At 44.1% G+C, this 22,352-nt stretch overlaps 1 protein-coding gene across 2 annotated transcripts; it reads left to right on the forward strand.

Moving 5' to 3' along the window:
- Nucleotides 1-3,482: 3,482 nt before the first annotated feature.
- LOC142860905 (T-cell-specific guanine nucleotide triphosphate-binding protein 2-like) lies at nt 3,483-21,721 on the forward strand. Of its 2 annotated transcripts, none has more exons than XR_012912419.1 (2): nt 3,483-3,753; nt 6,895-7,031. XR_012912419.1 is itself a non-coding variant. In XM_075992816.1 (2 exons), exon 2 carries the CDS (start codon nt 16,997-16,999, stop codon nt 18,239-18,241), a length of 1,245 nt encoding a protein of 414 aa, XP_075848931.1. In that variant the 5' UTR covers nt 3,507-3,753; nt 16,993-16,996; the 3' UTR covers nt 18,242-21,721. The 2 variants fall into 2 exon arrangements, 1 of the variants encoding a protein (XP_075848931.1); XM_075992816.1 differs by lacking the exon at nt 6,895-7,031 and adding an exon at nt 16,993-21,721 and having other exon boundaries at nt 3,507-3,753.
- The last annotated feature ends 631 nt before the right edge of the window (nt 21,722-22,352 follow it).

Here is a 22,352-nt window from a genome sequence, read left to right on the forward strand (position 1 = left end):
CTTTAATCCCAGCACTTGGGAGGCAGAGGCAGGCGGATCTCTGTGAGTTTGAGGCCAGCCTGGTCTACAGGAGCTAGTTCCAGGACAGGCTCCAAAGCCACAGAGAAACCCTCTCAAAAAACTGAAAAGAAGAAGGAGGAGGAGGAGGAGGTTAGAGAGCTCATTGGTCCAAAGGGAGGACCTATTATTTTCCTAAGCAGCCAAACTGCCTTCTAAATATCTATATTCGTATTTTCAGATGTGTGCCGCCCTCAGCCTTAGGCAAAGGATCTTCTTATTCTAGTGGGTGGTAGTAACTGCAGAGATTCTTACTCTTCAAAGTGCTAGGAAAAAGTGGTTAGGAAGGTCTGCCGTAGATGGAGCACCTACATTGATCATCCCTTGATCTTTAAGGCTCAGGGAAGATCACAGAAGGGCTGCAAGAAAACCTCTAAGAGCTGGAGGATAAGGAGGAGGAGTGAAAAATGTCCCCTGGACCTGGCACGGCTGTTGCACCTATGAGCTCACGGTTGCCGTGGTTACTCTATTAAGACCCACACAAGATCTACTCAGGTAAAAATGTCAGAATATTAACTAATATCATTGATGAAAATAGCTGCAAAAATCTTCAGTTGAAAAAAAAATGAGTACAGAAGGCCCCGGGCTGATGGTAAGAAAACGACGGCCTCCCTGATGCAATTCTCAGGTGGGTTCTAGCCACCCCCAGGTTCCGTCAGGGCCCTCAAGGTCCGGACTGGCCAAGTGGGTCCCATTATGATGAGCAAATTTGTGGTAGAGAAATGGGAAGGAAAGAAAAGCAGAATGGTTCAGGTCTGTGGAAAGAGGCAGAGAATGGAAGAAATGAAGGCAGTGAGGAGTAGGCTGATGTGGGAGGCCTGCTTGCTTCCTGGGGCCAGAATGACGTCGGAGCCCAGGCTGCTGTCAAAGGTCATGTCTGGGTCCATGATACTACCACAGCCATGATCTGTGTGGACATCTATGGTCCATGTTGCCACCAAAGACCACAGGATGTCCCGTGCCTGGGCTGCCACCTATGGCCATGGAGGTGTCCAAGCGCTGTATCACTGCTGGATCCATGCTGGTTAGGTGGCCTGTGTTACCAACCAGGGCCCTGGTGTTGTCCAGGCTTGGGCTGCTGCCAAGGGCCATGACTGGGTCCGAGGCCCAGCTACAATCAGGGTCTGTGTTGACATCGTGGCCTGTGTAACCTCAGGGGGCCATAGGACCAGGCTGGCATGATGAAAATAGAGGGCCATGCTGAGACAACCCTACCCTTCACTGGTCCTGGGGAAACTAGCCCTACCTCTCAATGAACATTACAGCAATAGAGCTGGTCCCAGCCCTTGCTGGAGAGCTGGCCCTGCACTCAGGAAGGGTGGTCCCACCCCTCATCACAGGCAAGGGAGAGCTGACCCTGATGGCTTGGGCATTGGGGAGCTGGCTGTGCTCCCTCACCTGAAGCGGGCAACTCCAGTGACCCAGACTGACCAGGTCAGTTACCACCTAGGCCCATAGCCAGACCTTTGGTTGACCCATGCTAACATCTGCCCCATCTAGGACTCGCAGGAGTTCAGGAAAGGACTGGCCCTGTGGAATGATACCCACAGGATCTCCACAATTAAAAGCAGTCACAGAATATCCCAGAGGAGTTTCTGGGGACCAGTGATGATGGTGTACCAGAAACCAGAGGCCTTGGACCAGAACAGTGAGTTAATGCACTGAACAACAAGTGAAGCTGATTGGACAAAAGGGTTTGCTCTGTGACACACTGCTCCCGATGCCATCAGAACAAATGAAGAAGAGTTGGAGAGCTGGCAAAGAAGGAAAAGCAAAGAGGGATTTTTTTGGGGGGGTTCGCTATCTGCTCAGCTGACTCCAGGCTGTTAGGAGACTGTGATCTCCCCCATCACCTGCATCAGACACACTTCCACACTGAGACACATGGTGCAGGACCAGGGTTCTGACCAGGCATCCTTCATCGCTCCTACGTTTTCTTGTTTGAAGACGGCCGATAGGTAAGATTACAGCAAACAAGCAAGTAAAAACAGAGAGCAAACACAGCAGGCAAGGTCTCAGTGAGCAAGGCCACCATGATGGTCTGTAGCCATCTCACAGCCAGGACTTGCTGGGTTTGAAGTGTGATGGTGGACATTGTGTTTAGAGGATCAATTTACCATTTTAAGCATGTAAAAACAAAATTGTTCTTAGCTTGTATAAACCATGAGGAAGTTGCTCTTGCCTTGAATGTGCCCTGTCAGCTAGCCCCAGACAGAACACTTCCTGAAACAGTTAGACTATGAAAAGTTTCTGCACCCCAACAAGCCCCTCCGCCAAGGCAATAATCCATATCAGACCAAATCAAACCAAATTAGAGAAAGCCCAGGTTTAATGGATAACAACACTCCCAGATGACTTTCCAGCACCCCAGAGAGGAGCTGGGGAAGGAAGACCAGAAAACCACGTGTTTGTTCTCTGGGGGCAGTTTAAATACCCTTTGGGTGTGGTCTTGAGTATCTCTTGGGAGGTGCCATCATATGGCAGGCTTTCTTAGGGGTGGAGTCTGGACTGAGGCAACTCCCAGGGGAGAGGGCTTGGGATGGTATTATTCCCCCAACATTCCAGACTCTTTAGATACATGGATGCCAGGGGCTGGGGTGAAGTCTTAACCCAAACATTCCAGACTCTTGGGGTATATAAATGCCAGGGAATTGGGTGAGGCGCTAACCCAAACAGGATATTCTTGGGGGAAAAGAAGGAAGAAAAAAAGAAAGGAAGGAAGGAGAGAAAGAGAAAGAAAGAGAGACAGAGAGAGAGAACGTCGAACGTTGGACATTTCACTTCCTCCTCTGTTCCTACAAGGTAATGGTCGGAGAATAAACAGGCTAACTACTAAGTTCTGCTTTTGTAGGAAACACTTGTTTGGACGGCGGAAGCATCTGCAGGATAACTGTTACAAGATAAAGATTTGTTCACACCCAGACAGGAATATGTGTTATGTGACTCCTCAAATTAAAACTTTGAAGGTTTTTTCCTTTATACTCCACTGACTAACAATAGCCAGGGCATTACCTAGAGAACACCCGGGTTTGCTCCTGGCTGGTGTCTTTTTAATTAAAAGTCTATAATTCATTAAAACCTAGACTGAAGTCAGGCTTGTAAATTTCTAACGGACCTGGGACCCCCAGCAGAAGGGTAGCTTGCCCAGGGCTAGATGCCCACACCTGAGTTAGCAGTCTCCAATGGAGAATCCAGAGGGTCAGACCCAGATTCTCTACCATGAACTGTGCTCTCGTGGGCACGCCACAGACTTAGTAAGACAACCTAAAACAGCTTGACCCGTCTGAGACCTTCTCTAAAGGACCTCCTAAGTGTTTCATGCAAACCAGCCATTTCTAGGAATAGAAACTGAAAGCAACTCCGAGTGCAGCCCCATTGCTGGGGGTGGTTTGTATGAACAGAGCTCTTATCCAGCCAGGAAACTGTACACAGCAAGGGTGGGTGGAGACCAGAAATGATGAAGTAACTTGGGGAAGACCTGGCTGCCCATCACAAGTGCCCCATCTTTCTCTTTGCAGTTCCCCCTAGGACTCAAACTCCACACATCACCGCTTTTCTTCCTGAACATCCTGAGTCTGAATTCCAGTTCTAGATCGTTCTGAGGGAACTGCCCTTGCTGCAGTGCACAGACCTCTCCTAAGAGGAGAGCTTTCCCAGAGGCGCCACTGCCCTCAGATCAAGGTCACCACTGCTGAGGTGAGTAAAAGGTTCTAACATCAGCTTGCCCAATAGGGCTATGGGTGTGATAACATGAGGAGGGGAGCACTGACTCCGGGGCAGGGGGCTTGGGGATTTCACTCAGGGAGCAGGCACAGTAGCATCCTTCTGTGCCGTCTTCTGTGCCACAAGCATCCCAAAGCAGAGAAGCAGCAGCCCTTCCTTCTCCCTGCTTGTGTGGACCTAGCTGGTCTTCTGAAGTAGTCAAGCTTGGAGGAAGACAACAGGCTAGGATACCCAGATGCTCTTGGAGTCATTGCTGTACCCCATGGAGATAAAATCCCAGATGAGAAACAGCCATCCTCAGTGTCTGGCAGAGCTGTTGAGCCCCTGGCTTTCAGGAATCTGCTGCTGTCAGTCAGTTGTTATTCTGATGGCCCCACCTTTACACTTCCTGTTGGTTCTCTGCCAGTTTGCAGAACATTTGGCCCTGAATTTTCACAGTTTAACTGTAACTTCAGGAGTTTCTTTTTCTGCCCTGTATATCTGGTGTTCTACAATCCTCGTATATCTGTCTGGATGTGAGTTTCTCTCCTTAAACTTGGGGACATTCTTGCTATGGTTGGTTGAGGATATTTTCTACGCTGTTGGAATGGATTTCTCCTTCTATGTGAATATATTTCATGGTGTTCCAAAGGTCACACATGGTTTGTTCAGAGATTTTTCAATTTTTGTGTTCTTCCCTGACCAAATCCTCCAATTCCTCTACATGGTCCTCAGCTCCTGACATTCCCCACTCCATATGATCGACTCTGATGCTGAGTCTTTGCTCTGAGCATTTGCTTTAATGTATTTTTCATCTCCAGTCATTTAAATCGAGGCTTTGCTCAGTATTTCTCATTATTGAATTCCATTTTCATGTTCTGTGTTGACTTCTCTTTCATTCAGCTAATTGTTTGAATCCCCATTTTTTTTGGTCACATTTACATCATTCTTTTGAATTCTTCATCTGGAACTTTATCTAAGTCATTCTCATGAAAGCTGTAGTTCTGGGGTTTGTGTTTTTTAGAGCAGACAAACTGTCTTGGTTTTTCATATAACCAAGCTTTCTTTTTGAATTTTTTTTATTTTTTTATTTTATTTTTTTATTTTTATTTATTTATTTATTTATTTTTAATTTATTTATTTATTAAAGATTTCTGTCTCTTCCCCGCCACCGCCTCCCATTTCCCTCCCCCTCCCCCAATTAAGTCCCCCCCCAGCCCGAAAAGCAATCAGGGTTCCCTGTCCTGTGGGAAGTCCAAGGAACCCCCACCTCCATCCAGGTCTAGTAAGTTGAGCATCCAAACTGCCTAGGCTCCCACAAAGCCAGTGCGTGCAGTAGGATCAGAAACCCATTGCCATTGTTCTTGAGTTGTCAGTAGTCCTCATTGTCCGCTATGTTCAGAGAGTCCGGTTTTATCCCAGGCTTTTCCAGACCCAGGCCAGCTGGTCTTGGTGAGTTCCCAGTAGAACATCCCCATTGTCTCAGTGTGTGGGTGCACCCCTCGCGGTCCTGAGTTCCTTGCTCGTGCTCTCTCTCCTTCTGCTCCTGATTTGGACCTTGAGATTTCAGTCCTGTGCTCCAATGTGGAGAATTTTATTGGATTTTCTTTTGTATTTATTTACCTTTTTACTTATTTTATAATAGGAAGAGTTGGTGGGCTTTGAAGACTCTGAGACATGGGTTGGTCAACAGGGGTCAGGTGAACTTGGATGTCTAAGACTCAAAGGGGGGTCTGACCTCCCTGGGTGAGTAGGTGGGTAGACAGCTGGCAACTCTGACAAGCCACGCAATGGGTGGGCAAGAGGCCTGGCAGGCAGTGAAGCTGGGGGACCTGAAGTCTTTGAGGCACAGGAAATCACCTCAAGGGTGGGTAGTGGGTGACCCGTCCAGCAGGCCAGGTAATTCGTGGGCCTCGAGTCGAGATCACCTGGGTAGGAATGGGGGGAAAGAGAAAGGGAACCAAGCGCGTGTAAAGAACGACAGAGTCAGTCTGAGATGCGTCTAGGTTCCGTTTATTGGAAGCAGGGGTTTATTCTTATAGGGCAGTTCTGGCAGGGAGGGGTAAGGTTAGAGGGGAATGGAAACTGTTGCACCCTAGGCCAAGGGGGAAGTAGTTGTTTTATATCTTTTGGACCATCTTGTGGTTAAGCCATTCCAAGAACTGTATCACAGCTGATTATGCTTTCAACAGCAAGCTATTCTTGCAGAGAGGATGAGGAAAATTGGCCAGTATTTTAGGTCGGGGGGCTTCTTGGTCCCCAACAAGTGGGTACACAGGGAGGTTGGCAGCTACCAGCACTCATGAAGTAGGGGGTTGGTCAGGCGAGCTCTGATCAGTGATTTGGAGACAATATCTTACAGTGTAACCCTGGATGGCTTCGTACATCACTGTAATGTACTTAGATGCTCTGAATTATGTTCTTTGGCTCTGTTCTCCTCATGGCTGCCCTTGCTTCTAACAGTACTCTTTCTTTTTTTTTCTTTTTTAAATTTTGAACTTCATTTAATTTAAATGCTTGCCATGAAGAAAGGTAACATTTGTTTATTAAAATAAAAGTGCATCGTTAATCCCTGCCTCCTCCTCCCTGAAGTCCTTCCCATACCTCCTATTTCCTTTCAAATGTGTGACTGATGAGTCTATATTACTGCGACATGTCTATTAAAAAAAATAAATATGTAGGCTCAATCTGCTGCATTTAGTAGGGTTTGTATAGATAGATGTACAGATATTCAGATAGATATATATATATGTAGATAGATAGATAGATAGATAGATAGATAGATAGATAGATAGATCGTAGATATATAGAGACAAACATATGTACTAGGGCTTAACATTAGGGATTGAATAATCAATTAGGGAGCTCTCATATCTAGGTGAGACTACTTCTGTCTCTCTGCAGCTTTTTACCTCTTGTGACTCTTCATCAAAGTGTCACACCCACACAATTTCCCACATCCACTGTGGCATGTCAACTGTTGGTGTCAGTGTTCAGGTCTGTGTAAAAGGCCACAGTGTTGAGGTTCCATGGGTATCTTGGTCATATCCAAAAGACTCAGCCTTGCAGCAGACTGTGTGGTCTTCCTATTCTTGTGTCTTCTGCACCCTTTCCTCAGTGTTTTCTCTCTCTTAGGTTAAGGCTTATGTTATCAACCGAGACTGGGCACCGCAAAGTCAGCTGTTCTCTGCTTTGTGACCAGCTGTGGCTTTCTGAAATGATCTCTCACTGCTGTGAAAAGAAGCATCTTTGGTGGTTAGAGAGAGCTCCATGTACCTGTGGGTATAAAGAAAAGTGTTTAGAAAACAGTTAAGAATATTCTGGGATAGGAAAGTGGCCACAGTGGATTCTCCTCTGAGATCTGTGACCTCACTAGCAGCACACGGCACAATTTTCTTCTTGTTCAGCCAGCGTGATGCACAATTAGACAGGTGTGGGTCATCACCAACACACAAATGCCACCCTGCACCTTCAGCTACCTCAATGTGATGATCATCACTGTGGCTCACGGGGGTCCCAGCTGGGCAGGATTCCAGAATGTTCTCCTTTGGAAACTCTCACAGCTCCTTCTGATGTTAGGGAAGCTGGGCCTCGGGGAGGAGACTATGGATCAGATGCAGCTTGATTTCTATGCATCCTTTATCTGAAGTGTGCTGTGTCTTCAGCACAGCGCCCTTCAACTTCTGGGGCTCAAGCAAGGGCAACAGCAGGAGCCTTGCTGTTTGAAGAGTATCCTGCACTCCCCTGACCCACAACTCGAGAGAAGTTTCTCATGCCTGCCAATGAAGGTCTTATTACTCTATGGATTATAGGGGAGGTATTTCCAGTCAATAACATAAGTCATTTAAAGTATATAAGTATACATATACATATATATATATATATCATACATATATGAAATTATAACATTCCAATAGAAGTCTTTTCCTCTAGTTTTAACTTTTTCTCTATGTTATTCCTGGTTTTTTCTGGAGTCTCTGAACCTGTATGATTTTGAGAAATGCTATGACCTTGTAAATCTGTCAGCATTATGCAGGATGCTTCTCAGAGCTCTCCCAGGATGTACTTCCCAGTGCCTGGTATGGAAGCTCTGATTCTTAGTTGTCTTGATTTCTGACCTAGTCACCCCAGAGAACACAGCACAGTGATGTGCACAGCTGAGTATCTGAACACCAGGGAGCAGAGTACCTCACTTAAGTCTTCCTTCTACAGAGGCATCTCTTTTCTTTTTTTCTTTTTATTGTTTTATTTTATTACTTTTAAAAAGTACCAGTCCAAATTCTCACTCCCTCCCCTCCTCCAACTCCCCCCACCCCCTCCACACACCCTTTCACCCCATGCCCTCCAATCCTAAAAGAGGGCAATGCACTCCGCCCTGTGGAAAGTCCAAGGCCCTCCCTATTACATCTAGGTTGAGCAAGGTTATGCATGCAAAGAAAATAGGATCCCAAAAAGCCAGTACATGCAGTAGAGACAAATTCCAGTGCCACTGTCAGTGGCCCCTCAGTCTGCCCCCAACTGACAACCACATTCAGAGGGACTAGTTTGATCCCATGTTCACTCATTCCCTGTCCAGTTGGAGTTGGTGAGCTCCCTTTAGCTCAGGCAAACTGTCTCAGTGGGTGAACCCTTCATGATCTTGACTTCCTTGTTCATACTCTCACTCCTTCCACTCTTCCATTGGACCTTGGAAGCTCAATCCAGTGCTCCAAAGTGGATCATTGCCTCTGTTGCCGTCTGTTGTTGGATGAAGGTTCTATGGTGATATTTAAGATAATCATCATTCTGACTACAGGGCAAGGCTAGTTCAGGCACCCTCTCCTTTATTGTTCAGGATCTTACCTGGAGTTTATCCATTCTCCCAAATTTTGTCAGGCAATCTTGTCTGTTTCCAATTTCCAGGTGGGTCTATATATGTTTTTCTTTGGTTTCACCTTACTACTTAGCTTCTCTAGGATCATGAACATGAATGTCCCTTGTTTATGGCTAGTATCCACTTATGAGTGAGTACATACCATATTCATTTTGGGGGTCTGGGTTACCTCACTCAGGATAGTGTTTTCTAATTCCATCCATTTGCATGCAAAATTCAAGATGTCATTATCTTTTACCTCTGAATTGAACTCTAATGTGTAGATGTGCCACACTTTCTTTACCCATTCTTCAGTTGTAGGGCATCTAGGTTGTTTCCAGGTTCTGGCTATTACAAATAATGCTGCTATGAACATAGTTGAACAACTGATCTTGTAGTATGGTTGAGAATCTCTTGGGTATATTCCCAAGAGTGGAACTGCTGGATCCTGAGGTAGGTTGATTCCCAGCTTTCTGAGAAACCACCACACTGAATTCCAAAGTGGTTGCCCAAGTTTGCATTCCCACCAGCAATGGATGTGTGTTCCCCTTGCTCCATAACCTCTCCAGCATAAGCTATCATCAGTGTTTTTGATCTTGGCCATCCTGACAGGTGTAAGACTACCGGTATCTCATAGTTGTTTTGATTTGCATTTTCCTGATAGCTAAGAAAGAAGAACATGTCCTTAAGTGTCTTTTGGCCATTTGAATTCTCCTGTTGAGAAACCTCTGTTTAGTTCCGCACACCACTTTTTAATTGGGTTATTTAGAATTTTGATGTCTAATTTCTTGAGTTCTTTTTCTATTTTGGAGATCAGTCCTTTGTCTGATGTGGGGTTGGTGAAGATTTTTACCCATTCAGTAGGCTGCCTTTTTGTCTTATTGACTATGTCCTTTGCTTTACAGAGGCTTCTCAGTTTCAGGAGGTCCCATTTATTTTTTGATGCTCTTATTGTCTGTGCTACTGGGATTATATTTAGGAAGTAGTCTCCTGTGCTCATGCATTGAAGGTTCTTCCCACTTTCTCTTCTATCAGGTTATGTGTAGTCAGATTTATACTGAGGTCTTTAATCCATTTGCACTTGAGTTTTCTGCATGACGATAGATATGGATCTATTTTCATTTTTCTACAGGTTGATACCCAGTTATGCCAGCACCATTTGTTGAAGACGTTTTCTTTTTTCCATTGTATAATTTTAGCTTCTTTGTCAACAATCAGGTGTTCATAGGTGTGTGGATTAATATCCAGGTCTTCAATTCTATTCCATTGGTCAATGTCTCTATTTTTATGCCAATACCAAGCTGTTTTCATTACTGTAGAGTTTGGTGTCAGGGATGGTAATGCCTGTGGAAGTTCCTTTATTGTATAGGATTGTTTTGGCTATCTTGGGTTTTTTGTTTTTCTATATGAAGTTGATTATTGTTCTTTCAAGGTCTGTGAAGAATTTTGTTGGGATTTTTTTATGGGGATTGCATTGGATCTATAGATTGCTTTTGGTAGCATTGTCATTTTTACTATATTGATGCTTCCTATCCAAGAGCATAGGAGATCTTTCCATTTTCTGGTATCTTCTTCAATTTTTTTCTTCAAATTCTTAAAGTTCTCGTCAAACAGGTCTTTCACTTCCTTGGTTAGTGTTACCCCAAGATACTTTATGCTATTTGTGGCTATTGCGAAGGGTGATGTTTCTCTGATTTCCTTCTCAGCTTCTTTATTCTTTGTGTATAGGAGGGCTACTGATTTTTTTGTGCTGATCGTATATTCTGCCACATCACTGAAAGTATATCAGCTGTAGGGGTTCTCTGATAGAGTTTTTAGGGTCACTTATGTACACTATCATATCATCTGCAAATAATGAAAGTTTGACTTCTTCCTTTCCAATTTGAATCCCCTTGATCTCCTTATGTTGTCTTATTGCTATTGATAAAACTTCAAGAACAATGTTGAATAGATATGGAGAGAGTGAACAGCCACATCTTGTTTCATTATAGTGGAATCACTTTGAGTTTCTTTCCATTTAATTTGATGTTTGCTGTCAGCTTACTGTATATTGTTTTTATTATATTTAGATATAATCCTTGTAAACCGAATTTCTCCAAAACCTTTATCATGAAGGGGTATTGGATTTTGTCAAATGCTTTTTCAGCATCTAATTAAATGACCATATGGTTTCTTCTTTATGTTTATTTATATGATGCATTAAATTGATAGATTTTATATGTTGAACCAGCCCTCCATCTTTGGGATGAAGCCTACTTGATCATGATGGATGATTTTTTTGATGTGTTCTTGGATTCGGTTTGCCAGTATTTTATTGAGAATTTTTCATCCAATTCATGAGTGAGATTGGTCTGTAATTCTCTTTCTTGGTTGAGTCTTTGTGTGGCTTTGGTATCACGGTAACTGTAGCTTCATAAAAAGAGTTTGGCAATGACCCTTCTGTTTCTATTATGTGGAACACATTAAGGAATGTAGGTATTAGCTCTTCTTGGAAGCTCTGGTAGAATTCTGCACTAAAACCATCCAGCCCTGGGCTTTTTTTGGTTGGGAGGTTTTTAATGACAGCTTCTATTACCTCGTAGCTTATAGGTCTATTTAAATTGCTCATTTGGTCTTGATTTAATTTTGGTATATGGTATCAATCACAAAAATTATCCATTTCTGTTACATTTTCCGATTTTGTAGAGTATAGGTCTTTGTAGTAAGACCTAATGATTCTCTGAATTTCCTCAGTGTCTGTTGTTATGTCCCCCTTTTCATTTTTGAGTTTGTTAATTTGGATGTTCTCTCTTCGCCTTTTGATTAGTTTGGATAAGAGTTTGTCAATCTTGTTGATTTTCTCTAAGAACCAGCTCTTTGTTTCATTGATTCTTTGGATTGTTTTCTGTGTTTCTATTTTGTTGGTTTCAGCCCTCAATTGATTATTTCCTGTCTTCTACTCCTTCTGGGTAAGTCTGCTTCCTTTTTTTTCTAGAGCTTTCAGGTGTGCCGTTAAATCACTAATGAGAGCTTTCTCCATTTTCTTTATGTGGGTACTCAGTGCTGTGAACTTTCCTCTTAGCTCTGTTTTCATAGTGTCCCATAGGTATGGATATGTTGTGCCTTTATTTTTGTTGAATCCAAGGAAGACTTTAATTTCTTTCTTTATTTCTTCCTTGACCCGGGGTGGTTCAGTAGTTGACTGTTCAGTTTCCATTGGTTTATAGGATTTCTGGGAGTAGTATTGTTGTTAAATTCTAACTTTACTTCATGGTGATCCAATAAGACACAGGGGGTTACTCTGATTTTTTTTTTTGTATCCGTGGATGTTTACTTTGTTACTGAGTATGTGATCAGTTTTAGAGAAGGTTCCATGAAGAAGAGAAGGTTCTTAGAAGAAGGTATATTCTTTTGTGTTTTGGGTGGAATGTTCTATAGATATCTGTTAAGTCCATTTGATTCATTACATCTGTTAATTCTCTTATTTCTCTATTAAACTTCTGTCTGGTTGACCTGTTCATTGGTGAGAGAGGAGTGTTGACATCTCCTACTATTAGTGTGTGGGGTTCAATGTGCAATTTAAGTTTTAGTAATGTTTCTTTTACATATGTAGGTGCTCTTGTGTTAGGGGCATAGATATTCAGGACTGAGACTTCATCTTGATGAATTGTTCCTGTTATGAGTATAACGTGGCCTTTTTCATCTCTTCTGATTGATTTTAGTTTGAGATCAATTTTGTTAGATATTAGGATAGCCACACCTGCTTGTTTCTTAGGTCCTTTTGATTGGAAAACCTTTTCCTAACCCTTTACTCTGAGTTAGTGTGTGTCTTTGAGGTTGAGGTGTGTTTCTTGTACACAGGAGAAGGCTGGATCCTGTTTTCATATCCATTCTCTTAGCCTGTGTCTTTTTATAGGTGAATTGAGTCCATTGATATTAAGCGATATTAATGACCAGTGGTTGTCAACTGCAGTTACCTTGCGGTAGTGGTGTTTATGTGTTTCCCTTCTTTGGGTTATCCTGGTGGAGGGTTATCAGATGTCTGTGTTATTGTGGGTGTAGTTGGCTTCCTTGGGTTGAGGTTTTCCTTCTAGTACTTTCTGTAAGGCTGGGTTTGTGGATTGTTTAAATCTGTTTTTGTCATGGAATATCTTTTTTTCTCCATCAATGGTGAAAGAAAGCTTTGCTGGGTATAGTAGTCTGGGCTTGTATCCATGGTCTCTTAGTGTCTGCAGTACCATCTATCCAGGACCTTCTGGCTTTCATGGTTTCCATTGAGAAGTCAAATGGAATTCTTTTTTTTTTAAATATTTATTTATTTATTTATTATGTATACAGTATACAATATTCTGTCTGTGTGTATGTCTGCAGACCAGAAGAGGGCAGCAGACCTCATTACAGATGGTTGTGAGCCACCATGTGGTTGCCGGGAATCAAACTCATAACCTTTGGAAAAACAGGCACTGCTCCCAACCACTGAGCCATCTCTCCAGCCCCCCAAATGGAATTCTGATAAGTTTGCCTTTATATGTTATTTGACCTTTTTTCTTTTGCAGCTCTTAATATTCTTTCTTTATTCTTTATGTTTTGTGTTTTGATTATTACATGATGAGGGGATTTTTGTTGTTGTTGTTTCAGTCTATTTGGTGTCCTGTAAGCTTCTTTTTTTTTCCTTAACAAGAATAATATTTTTCCAAGTTTAAAAACTGAGAAAACTGGCTTTTGCTTTACTGTATTAAAATACTTCTTTACCCACACTAAACTTCATAGTGATAGAATTTCTTAACCCTTTCTCTCTAGTAACGTCATTAATGAAATAGATTTATTGATGTGAAGTCCTCAGCTGTACTTCTAAACTCAAGACTCTCAGTCCTGGTGGCTCGTTAGAATCCTCCAAGGACCTTTATCAAAATACCTATTACAGGGTTACCTCAACCCAATTAAATGAGAATCACTCAGGGGAATGTAGGCATCTAATTTTTTCCCATGATATTTATTGGGCTCTACATTTTTCTCTGCTCCCCTCCCTGCCTCGCCCCCTCCCCCCTTCATTACTTCCCCAAGGTCCCCATCCTCCCAATTTACTCAGGATAGCTTGTCTTTTTATACTTTATACTTCTCATGTGGATTATATCTATATGAATCTCTCTTAGTGTCCATATTGTTGCCTAAGTTCTCTGGGATTGTGGTTTGTAGGCTGGCTTTCTTTGCTTTATGTTTAAAAACCACCTATGAGTGAATACATGTGATAATTGTCTTTCTGTTTAGGTTACCTCGCTCAAAATAATGTTTTCTAGCTCCATCCATTTTCCTGCAAAATTCAAGCCGTTGCTATTTTTTTCTGCTGTGTAGTACTTCATTGTGTAAATGTACCACATTTTTTTTTATCCATTCTTCAATCGAGGGGCAATTAGGTTGTTTCCAGGTTCTGGCTATGACAAAGAAAGCTGCTGTGAACATTGTTGAGCACATGTCCTTGTGGCACAATTGAGCATCCTTTGGATATATACCCAAAAGTGGTATTATTGGGTCTTGAGGAAGGTTGTTTCCTAATTTTCTGAGAAATTGCCACACTGACATCCAAAGGGGTTATACCAGCTTGCATTCCCAGCAGCAATGCAGAAGTGTTCACTTCTCCCCCACAACCTCTCCAGCATAAGTTGTCATCAGTGTGTCTGATCTTGGCCATTCTTACAGGTGTTGTTGTTTTGATTTGCATTTCTCTGATGGCTAAGGATGTTGAACATTTCCTTAAGTATCCTTCAGCCATTTTAGATTCCTCTGCCGAGAGTTCTCTGTTTAGGTCTGTACTCCATTTTTTATTGGATTATGTGATCTTTTGGTGTCTAATTTCTTGAGTTCTTTGTATATTTTGGAGATCAGACCTCTGTCTTATGTGGGGTTAGTGAAGATATTTTCCCATTCTGTAGGCTGTCGTTTTGTCTTGTTGACTGTGTCCTTTGTTTTACAGAAGCTTTTTAGTTTCAGGAGTTCCTGTTTATTAATTGTTTCTCTCAGTGTCTGTGCTGCTGGGGTTATATTTAGGAAGTGGTTCCCTGTGCCAATGCATTCAAGTGTACTTCCCACTTTCTCTTCTATAAGGTTCAGTGTGCCTGGCTTTATGTTGAGGTCTTTGATCCATTTGGACTTGAGTTTGTGCATGGTGATAAATATGGGAGTATTTTCATTTTTCTATATGTTGATATCCAGTTATGCCAGCACCACTTGTTAAATATGCTTTCTTTTTTCTATTTGATATTTTTGCATCTTTATCAAATATTAGGTGTTTGAAGATGTGTAGATTGATATCTGGGTTTTCTGTTTGGTTCCATTGGTCCTCCTGTCTGTTCTTATGCCAGTACCGAGCTGTTGTCAGTGCTGTAGCTCTGTAGTAGAGTTTGAAGTCAGGGATTGTGATGCCTCCACAAGTTCTTTCATTGCCCAGGATTGTTTTGGCTATCCTGGGTTTTTTTGCTTTTCCAAATTAAGTTGAGTACTGTTCTTTCCAGGTCTTTGAGGAATTTTGCTGAAATTTTGATGGGCACCTGTAAGCTTCTTATACCTTAATAGGGATATCCTTCTTTAGTTTGGGAAATTTTCTTCTATGATTTTGTTGAGTATATTTTCTGTGCCTTTGAGCTGGAGTTCTTCTTCTTCTTCTACCCTTATTAATCTCAGGTTTGCTCTTTTCATAGTGTCCCAGATTTCCTGAATGTTTTGTGTTAAGAATTTGTTGGATTTAACGTTTTCTTTGACCAATGAATCTATTTCCTCTATAGTATCTTCAGTGCCTGAGATTCTTTCTTCTATCTCTTGTATTCTGATGGTTATATTTGTCTCTGTAGTTCCTGTTTGCTTACCCATATTTTCCATATGCAGAATTCCCTTGGTTTGTGTTTTCTTTATTACCTGTAGTAATGAGGAGCAGCAGGTCACTTTCCCGCCTCCCAGCTCCCGGCTAGTGTATGCCCGAAATAATTACATGGAAACTGTATTCATTTAAACACTGCCTGGCCCATTGGTGCTAGCCTCTTATTGGCTAACTCTCACATCTTGATTTAACCCATTTCTAATAATCTGTATGTCACCACGAGCTCATGGCTTACTGGGAAAGATTCAGCATGTCTGACCTGGCAGCTTCATGGTGGGTGGCTCTTTCTGACTCTGCCTTCCTCCTCCCAGAATTCTGTTCTGTCTACTCCGCCGACCTAATTTTCTGTCCAATCAAAAGGCCAAGGCAGTCTCTTTATTTAACCAATGAAAGTAACACATAGACAGAAGACCCTCCTACACCAATTACCTCTATTTCAGTCTTCAAGTCTTGAACTGTTTCCTTTACCTGGTTGATTGCTTTTTCTTGTTTTTCTTGGGTATCTTTGAGGGATTTATTAATTTCTTCCAATTTTTTGTTGGAGGAATTCTTGCATTGGCGCCTACCCATCTCTTTCTTCAAATGAGGCTGGCAGTGTCTTGGTGTCTAGGTCCAATCCTTGCTGTGGCTGTCTAAGTACTTGGGAGTTTTTCTTGGTCTGCCCTCTCTTAGGTCCCCTCATTATTAGAGCAAACTGTGTTTCAGGGTTCCATAGAGCTCTCAGGCAGGCGAACAGGTGGGTTTGGGGGTGGGGTGGGTTGGGGGACAGCCCAGCTGCAGGAAAACTCCCTGCTGGCTGGCTAGAAAAAGCCGAGGGAATTGGGGAGGGGCCCCTGGGTTTTGTTCCACTAGGGAGGTCCCAGAGAGTTGGGTGTCCAACTGTCCAGCACTTGTAGCTGTTGACTCACCTCCCAGGTCCCCTCAATATTGGAGCAAGCTGTGTTTCAGGGTTCCACAGACCTGCAGGTGAAAAGGTGGGTTTGGGAGTGGGGTGGGTTGGGGGATAACCCAGCCACAGAAAAGCTTCCTGCTGGCTGGCTAGAAAAGCTGAGGGAATTGGAGAGAGGCCCCTGGGTTTTGTCCCACTGGGGAGGTCCCAAAGAATGGGGTGTCCGGCTGTCCACAATGTTCACATAAGGTTGAGAACCCTGCTAGAAGTGTTGCTTCTTTTAAGTCCTTTTAGGGTTGCCATCATGTATGAGTATCATTCTAATGAAAATAAAGGAATGTAAAAGAGACTTTAAACTGATAGTTAAGGTTGCAATAGGTAAGGTCACATAGTAATTGGAGTCTGAATTAGAGCAAGTAGTGCAAGGAAATTCCTAGGAGGAAGTGAAGTGTGAGAAAGAGACCTCGTTATGTCCCACTGGGGAGGTCATTAGGGGAAGCAGCAACCAAGAGAAGAGAAGAAAGCCAATGCTGGATGTGAAATGGGACAGGGTCAGGGTCCTGCTTTACTGAACCAGCAAACACCAAGGCTTTGCCCTGCTTTGTTAATGATTACAGTTTCTCTCCTGTCTGCTCCATTCAGCTCCATGGCTTGGGCCTCCAGCTTTGATGCATTCTTTAAGAATTTTAAGAGGGAAAGCCAAATCCTCTCTGAAGAAAACATCATCTTGATTAAATCCTACACTGAGACAAACAACCTCCAGAAAGCCCTTTCTGTAATCCACAATGCACTGAGAGACATCGAGAATGCCCCCCTGAACATCGCTGTGACAGGGGAGACAGGGACAGGGAAGTCCACGTTCATCAATGCCCTGAGAGGGGTGGGGCAGGAAGACATAGGTGCAGCCCCCACCGGGGTGACAGAGACAACCTGGGAAAGAATTCCGTACCTGCACCCAAAGCTTCCCCAGGTGACACTATGGGACCTGCCTGGTATTGGATCCACTTCCTTCCCACCGGAAAACTACCTAACAGAAATGAAGTTTGGTCAATATGACTTCTTCATTATCATCTCGGCTACACGCTTCAAAGAAAATGATGCCCAGCTAGCCAAAGCCATCACTAAGATGAAGATGAATTTCTACTTTGTCCGAACCAAGATAGATATTGACGTAGATAATGAACAGAAGAGTAAACCTAAGACTTTCAATAAGGAGAAAGTCCTGATGAAAATCCGAGGTGACTGTTCAAGGCATCTCCAGAAGACTCTCTCCAGTGAGCCTCGAATTTTCTTAGTCTCTAACTTTGATGTGTCCGACTTTGACTTCCCAGAGCTGCAGACCACCCTACTGAGCGAGCTCCCAGCCCACAAGCGCCATGTCTTCATGCTGTCTTTGAACAGTGTTACTGAGGAAATCATTAACCTCAAGAGAGATTCCCTGAAGCAGAAAGTCTTCCTAGAAGCCCTGAAAGCTGGAGTACTTGCCACCATTCCACTTGGTGGTATGATCATGGACGACATAGAGAACCTGGATGAAACTTTCGATCTCTACAAGTCCTACTTTGGCCTGGATGATGCCTCACTGAGAAACATTGCCAAGAAATTTAACATACCTGTCAACACACTCAAGGCACACCTTCGGTTTCCCCATTTGTTCACACAGATGAACAATGAATCCTTAGAGGACAAACTGCGGAAATATATCCATCACATTTCCTCAGTTACTGGTGGTCCAGTTGCTGCTGGCATTTATTTCAAAAAGTCTTACTATTTGCAGAATCTCTTTATTGATGCTGCAGCAAATGATGCCATAGCTCTTCTCAACAAGGAAGATCTTTTAGAAAACAAGGTGGAACCATATATATCTAAGCCTCCCGATTACTGGGAATGATGGGAAAATGAGGCAAAACTTCCAATCAATGTTTACTTTTGGCCTTGCTTTGGACAGTGAAACATAATCTACACCTGAGAAACAAACCTTGTCTGAGGGGCACCAGGGGGCTCCTCCTCTTCCTCTTCTGGAGCCAGAAGATCACTGTGGCAAGTGTTCAAATGTGCTGGAGTAGCAGAGCCATCAGGAACATTGTGCAAATGCCTGAGGAAACTTTCTTCCCATTAAAATGGTGTGTAAGGCACACATGAAAATATTGACTTGATTTGTGATTTTATGATCTAATGACTCCACACAGGTCTACATTCTCGTAACCAGGTCTGCTTTGTCACTTTGCTTTGTGGGTATCACTGGTGCTTAACACTGTGTAGATAAACTTATACCTTATACCTTAAGAGGTATGAGTCCCACATAGGAGTCACACCACAAGAGGGGACTGTGGCCATTAGCCATGCTCCATCCAGGAGGAGCTTGGGAAAAAAACACAAAAAACAAAAACAAAAAAACCCAACAAAACACGAGCAAACATCTGTAGGTCCAGTCAGTGCACACAACTCAAGATAGATGTCCTATTTTTCCCCAGCCAATCCAAACAGCTGGAAATTCACACTGGGTGAATGGCAACTGGAACTCTAATTATAAACTGTCTCTCCTTGTTATTTCACTCAGAAAAAACGAAAAACCCATTTGACCTCTTTTCTCTAGTTTCCCGTGGGTACTGTTGGTACTTGCTCTCCCTTGATTGGGCCAGGATATGGAGCTGTTGATGACTGGTTTGCCCCACTACCCTCCTGACCGTTCGTGTTGATTATGGATTTTCTGATAGCATGACAGAATGTGAGATGGGCCTGAAATCTCTATGAAAGGCTATCTTTATTCTTTTATTTTGTTCTATCTCATTATGTTATTTATCACTGATCCAGAAAGAACTGCCTTTTTTTAGACATAATTCTTCATTGATTCTTTTGGAATTTCACATCATGCATGCCAATCTGTCTCGACTTCCAGTCCCTTGGTATCTGCCCCCACCCCTACAGCGTCTCCCACAAAAGAAACACCCACAAATTAATTAAGAACAAAACAAAACAGATAAATAAGTAAAAAAAAAGAAAAGAAAAAAACACTTCCTTCTCCCTCTTTCCCATCTCTCTACAACCTCTTCATTTGACCTAGTGGCACTGGGAGCCATGCTGAATCCCACAGTATAACCTTTTGTCCAACCATCCCTACCCAAAGATGACCGTTGTAATGAGTCATTGGTCCAGTGCAAGGCCTCTGGCACACCATCATCCCTGGACCCTCACGGAACCTCCTCTTGGTTGCCCTGATGTTGCCCCAAGTCTTGGAGAACCTGTGACTTTTGTTCTGCAGGACCAGTCCCCTCCCATGCTCCAGCAAACCACCATAGGATAGATGTAAAGGTTGGCCAACCCAAGGCCCAGGATCTGGGTCTGGTTGGTAGCCGAGATCCTTAGTCAGGGCTGCTGGGACTTCCCCCTTCAGGAGAGGTGTAGAGCCAGGTCTCCTAGGCCCATGTAGTCAGGGCTAGCTCTCTCATGCCCATGTTGTGGGGTGGGGCAATCTCCCCCTGGGTGCAGAGGGAGCTCTCCCATGAGAAGCGGCATCAGCTCTCCTGATGTAGTGTTCCGTAAGGGGCAGGGGCAGTGAGAGGAGGGACCGGCTCAGCAAGGCCCTCAGAATTCAGCACACATGGTTCCTAGGACCCGCTGTGATAACATGAGCCATGGACATCATGGATATCAACACAGACCCCAGATGCAGCAGGAACATGGCCCACACATAGCCTTCAGCAGCAGCTCAGGCCATATGTCACCATGGCCCCAGTGGCAGCACAAGCCACCGAGATCAGTGTGGTCCCAGTGGTGGAATGACCCTCAGACAGCAAAATGATCTCAGATAGCTAACCAGACCCTGGGCATCTGCACAGACTGCAATGGTAACAAGGGCCACAGACGTCTACTCAGTTCCTGGCTGTTATAGGGCCGTTGACCCAGATATAGCCCCTGGCACAGCCCCAGGCAACACCATGAATGGGCATGGCAGCACAATCGACTCAAATTGGCATGGCACAGTGGTGGCAGGGCCCACAGACACCGATATTGCCATAGGTTGAGGCCTAGACCCTGGGCATCTGTGTGGTCTTTGGTGGCAATTTGGGTCACGGATGTCAACACAGACCCTGGCTGTGGAAGGACCATGGACTCAGACATTACCCTAGGCAGGAGTCTGGGCCCTAACACCACCATGGCCCTGGGTGACAAGCAGGCCACCCATATCAGCCTTTTCCTCACCGCCTCGCTTCCTCAGTTCTGCCTCTTTCCACATCACATGAACCATTCATCATAACGGCATGTACAAGCCCGGTGCCATCAGCAAGCCTAGACTGTGAGGACCCAGGATGGCCTGTGGGTGTTGTCAGCCTGTCTGAGCTGAGCAGCACCAGGCGGACTGTGGATGCCTTCAGCCAGTCTGAACTGTGGAAGACCATCTTAGCCAGTCTGAACTGTGGAAGACCATCTTAGTGTGAGGCAGGGTCCTGCTTCCAAGACAGAGGATTCTGGACTGCATAAAGTCGGCAAAGGTAGTTGAACATGAATGCTTTCTTCCCCTCTCTGCTTCCTGTTTGCCACAGGACCGGCTCTCTCAGGCCTCTACCGCTGTGACCTCCCCACTGAGGACTGTGCAACCGTGAACTGTGAGCTGAGAGACTCCCTGTCTGCCTTACATTGCTTTGCAGGATATTTTGTCACAGCCACGAGAAGAAACTCGCATAGACACCTGACTGGACTCTTGGTTAAAGCCCCCTGTGGAATTTCTGAATTGATAGCTTCCCAACCAGAAGAGGAGAGATGCAGGCATGGCATCCCAGGGGCAAAAAATAAAGCACATGTTAGGTCAGTGTTGGAATCCTACAGAAAACCAGAGGCAGTGGGTCAAGGTCCGTGTTCTCTGACAGCTCTGTCCATGTCCACCCCACACTGACATTAGTGACTTCTGTGTGTGGGGACCCACACACCTGACAGAACAACAGGAGGGAGGAAGCTCTGCTTTGTCCCAGAGTCAGAGAACTGCAGGTCACTTTCCAGAGGTGGCAGGTGGCAGAAGCGGTGGGGTCCATCCAAGCAGAAGGTCATCTGGGAGACGACAGAGAGGAAGCAGACAAGGCTAGAGGACACGAGGCAGGGAATCACAGTCCTGGGCTCCAGACCCACTAACAGCCCTGCCCCAGGCTCCACAGTGTGAACTACAGGAGCCTGTGGAACTCATTTCAGATTCCAAACAATACTCTTGTATCCATAGCTCATTCTCTTTCTGAAAACCCAGACATGTGTGGAGAAATTGATGCTGTAACTTGTATCCAAACAGCTTGGAGCAAGAAGCCTGTCTTCTTTGGTGATGTAGGATCTTCTTCAATGACTTGTCTGATGTAATTCACAACATAAAAGTTTGTCCAATGTGTCTCCTCACTCAGAATTCGTGTCATCTAAATACGGCTTCAGCTCACTCTACTAATGGTTAGTGCATCTGGGTGGTAAGACCTGGTCAGGTTTCCATGCAAAATTTATCTCCCCATTCCCATTATAATCCTTATTTTTTCATTCCAGCCTTTACATACATGTGATATGTATATTATCCAGGCAGTGGTGGCGTACACCTTTAATTCCAGCACTCGGGAGGTAGAAACAAGCAGATCTCTGTGAGTTCAAGGCCAGCCCAGTCTACAGAGTGAGTTCCAGGACAGCCAGTCACACAGAGAAGCCCTGTCTTGAAAAAAAAATAGTTTATCTAAATATATACATATATTTCAATGTGCTTCAATACTTCTCATCACAGAACACCGTTGTGTCATGTAGCAGAAGGGATCTATCAGCAGGTGGCATGGCCTGTCCCTAGTGAAGTCTATCTCTGAGGGTGGGAGCCGCTTGGTCCTGTTTACAGGAAAGTACATTACAAGTACACGCCACTACCATGGTAACAACAGCAAACATCGCCTGCTCAGACTGCGGCATTTCAGTCCCCAGAGTCGGGTTTATTTATTCCCCTGACAGGTTAGAATGGCAGGGTGAGCGGAGGCTGTGGGAGAGGGGCT

This window comes from Microtus pennsylvanicus, chromosome 11, assembly GCF_037038515.1.
Source record: "Microtus pennsylvanicus isolate mMicPen1 chromosome 11, mMicPen1.hap1, whole genome shotgun sequence".
Taxonomy (NCBI): domain Eukaryota; kingdom Metazoa; phylum Chordata; class Mammalia; order Rodentia; family Cricetidae; genus Microtus; species Microtus pennsylvanicus.

Bases quoted from the DNA above. Each gene is read 5' to 3' on its own strand.
- LOC142860905 (XM_075992816.1), top strand. From the start codon at position 16,997: ATGGCTTGGGCCTCCAGCTTTGATGCATTCTTTAAGAATTTTAAGAGG.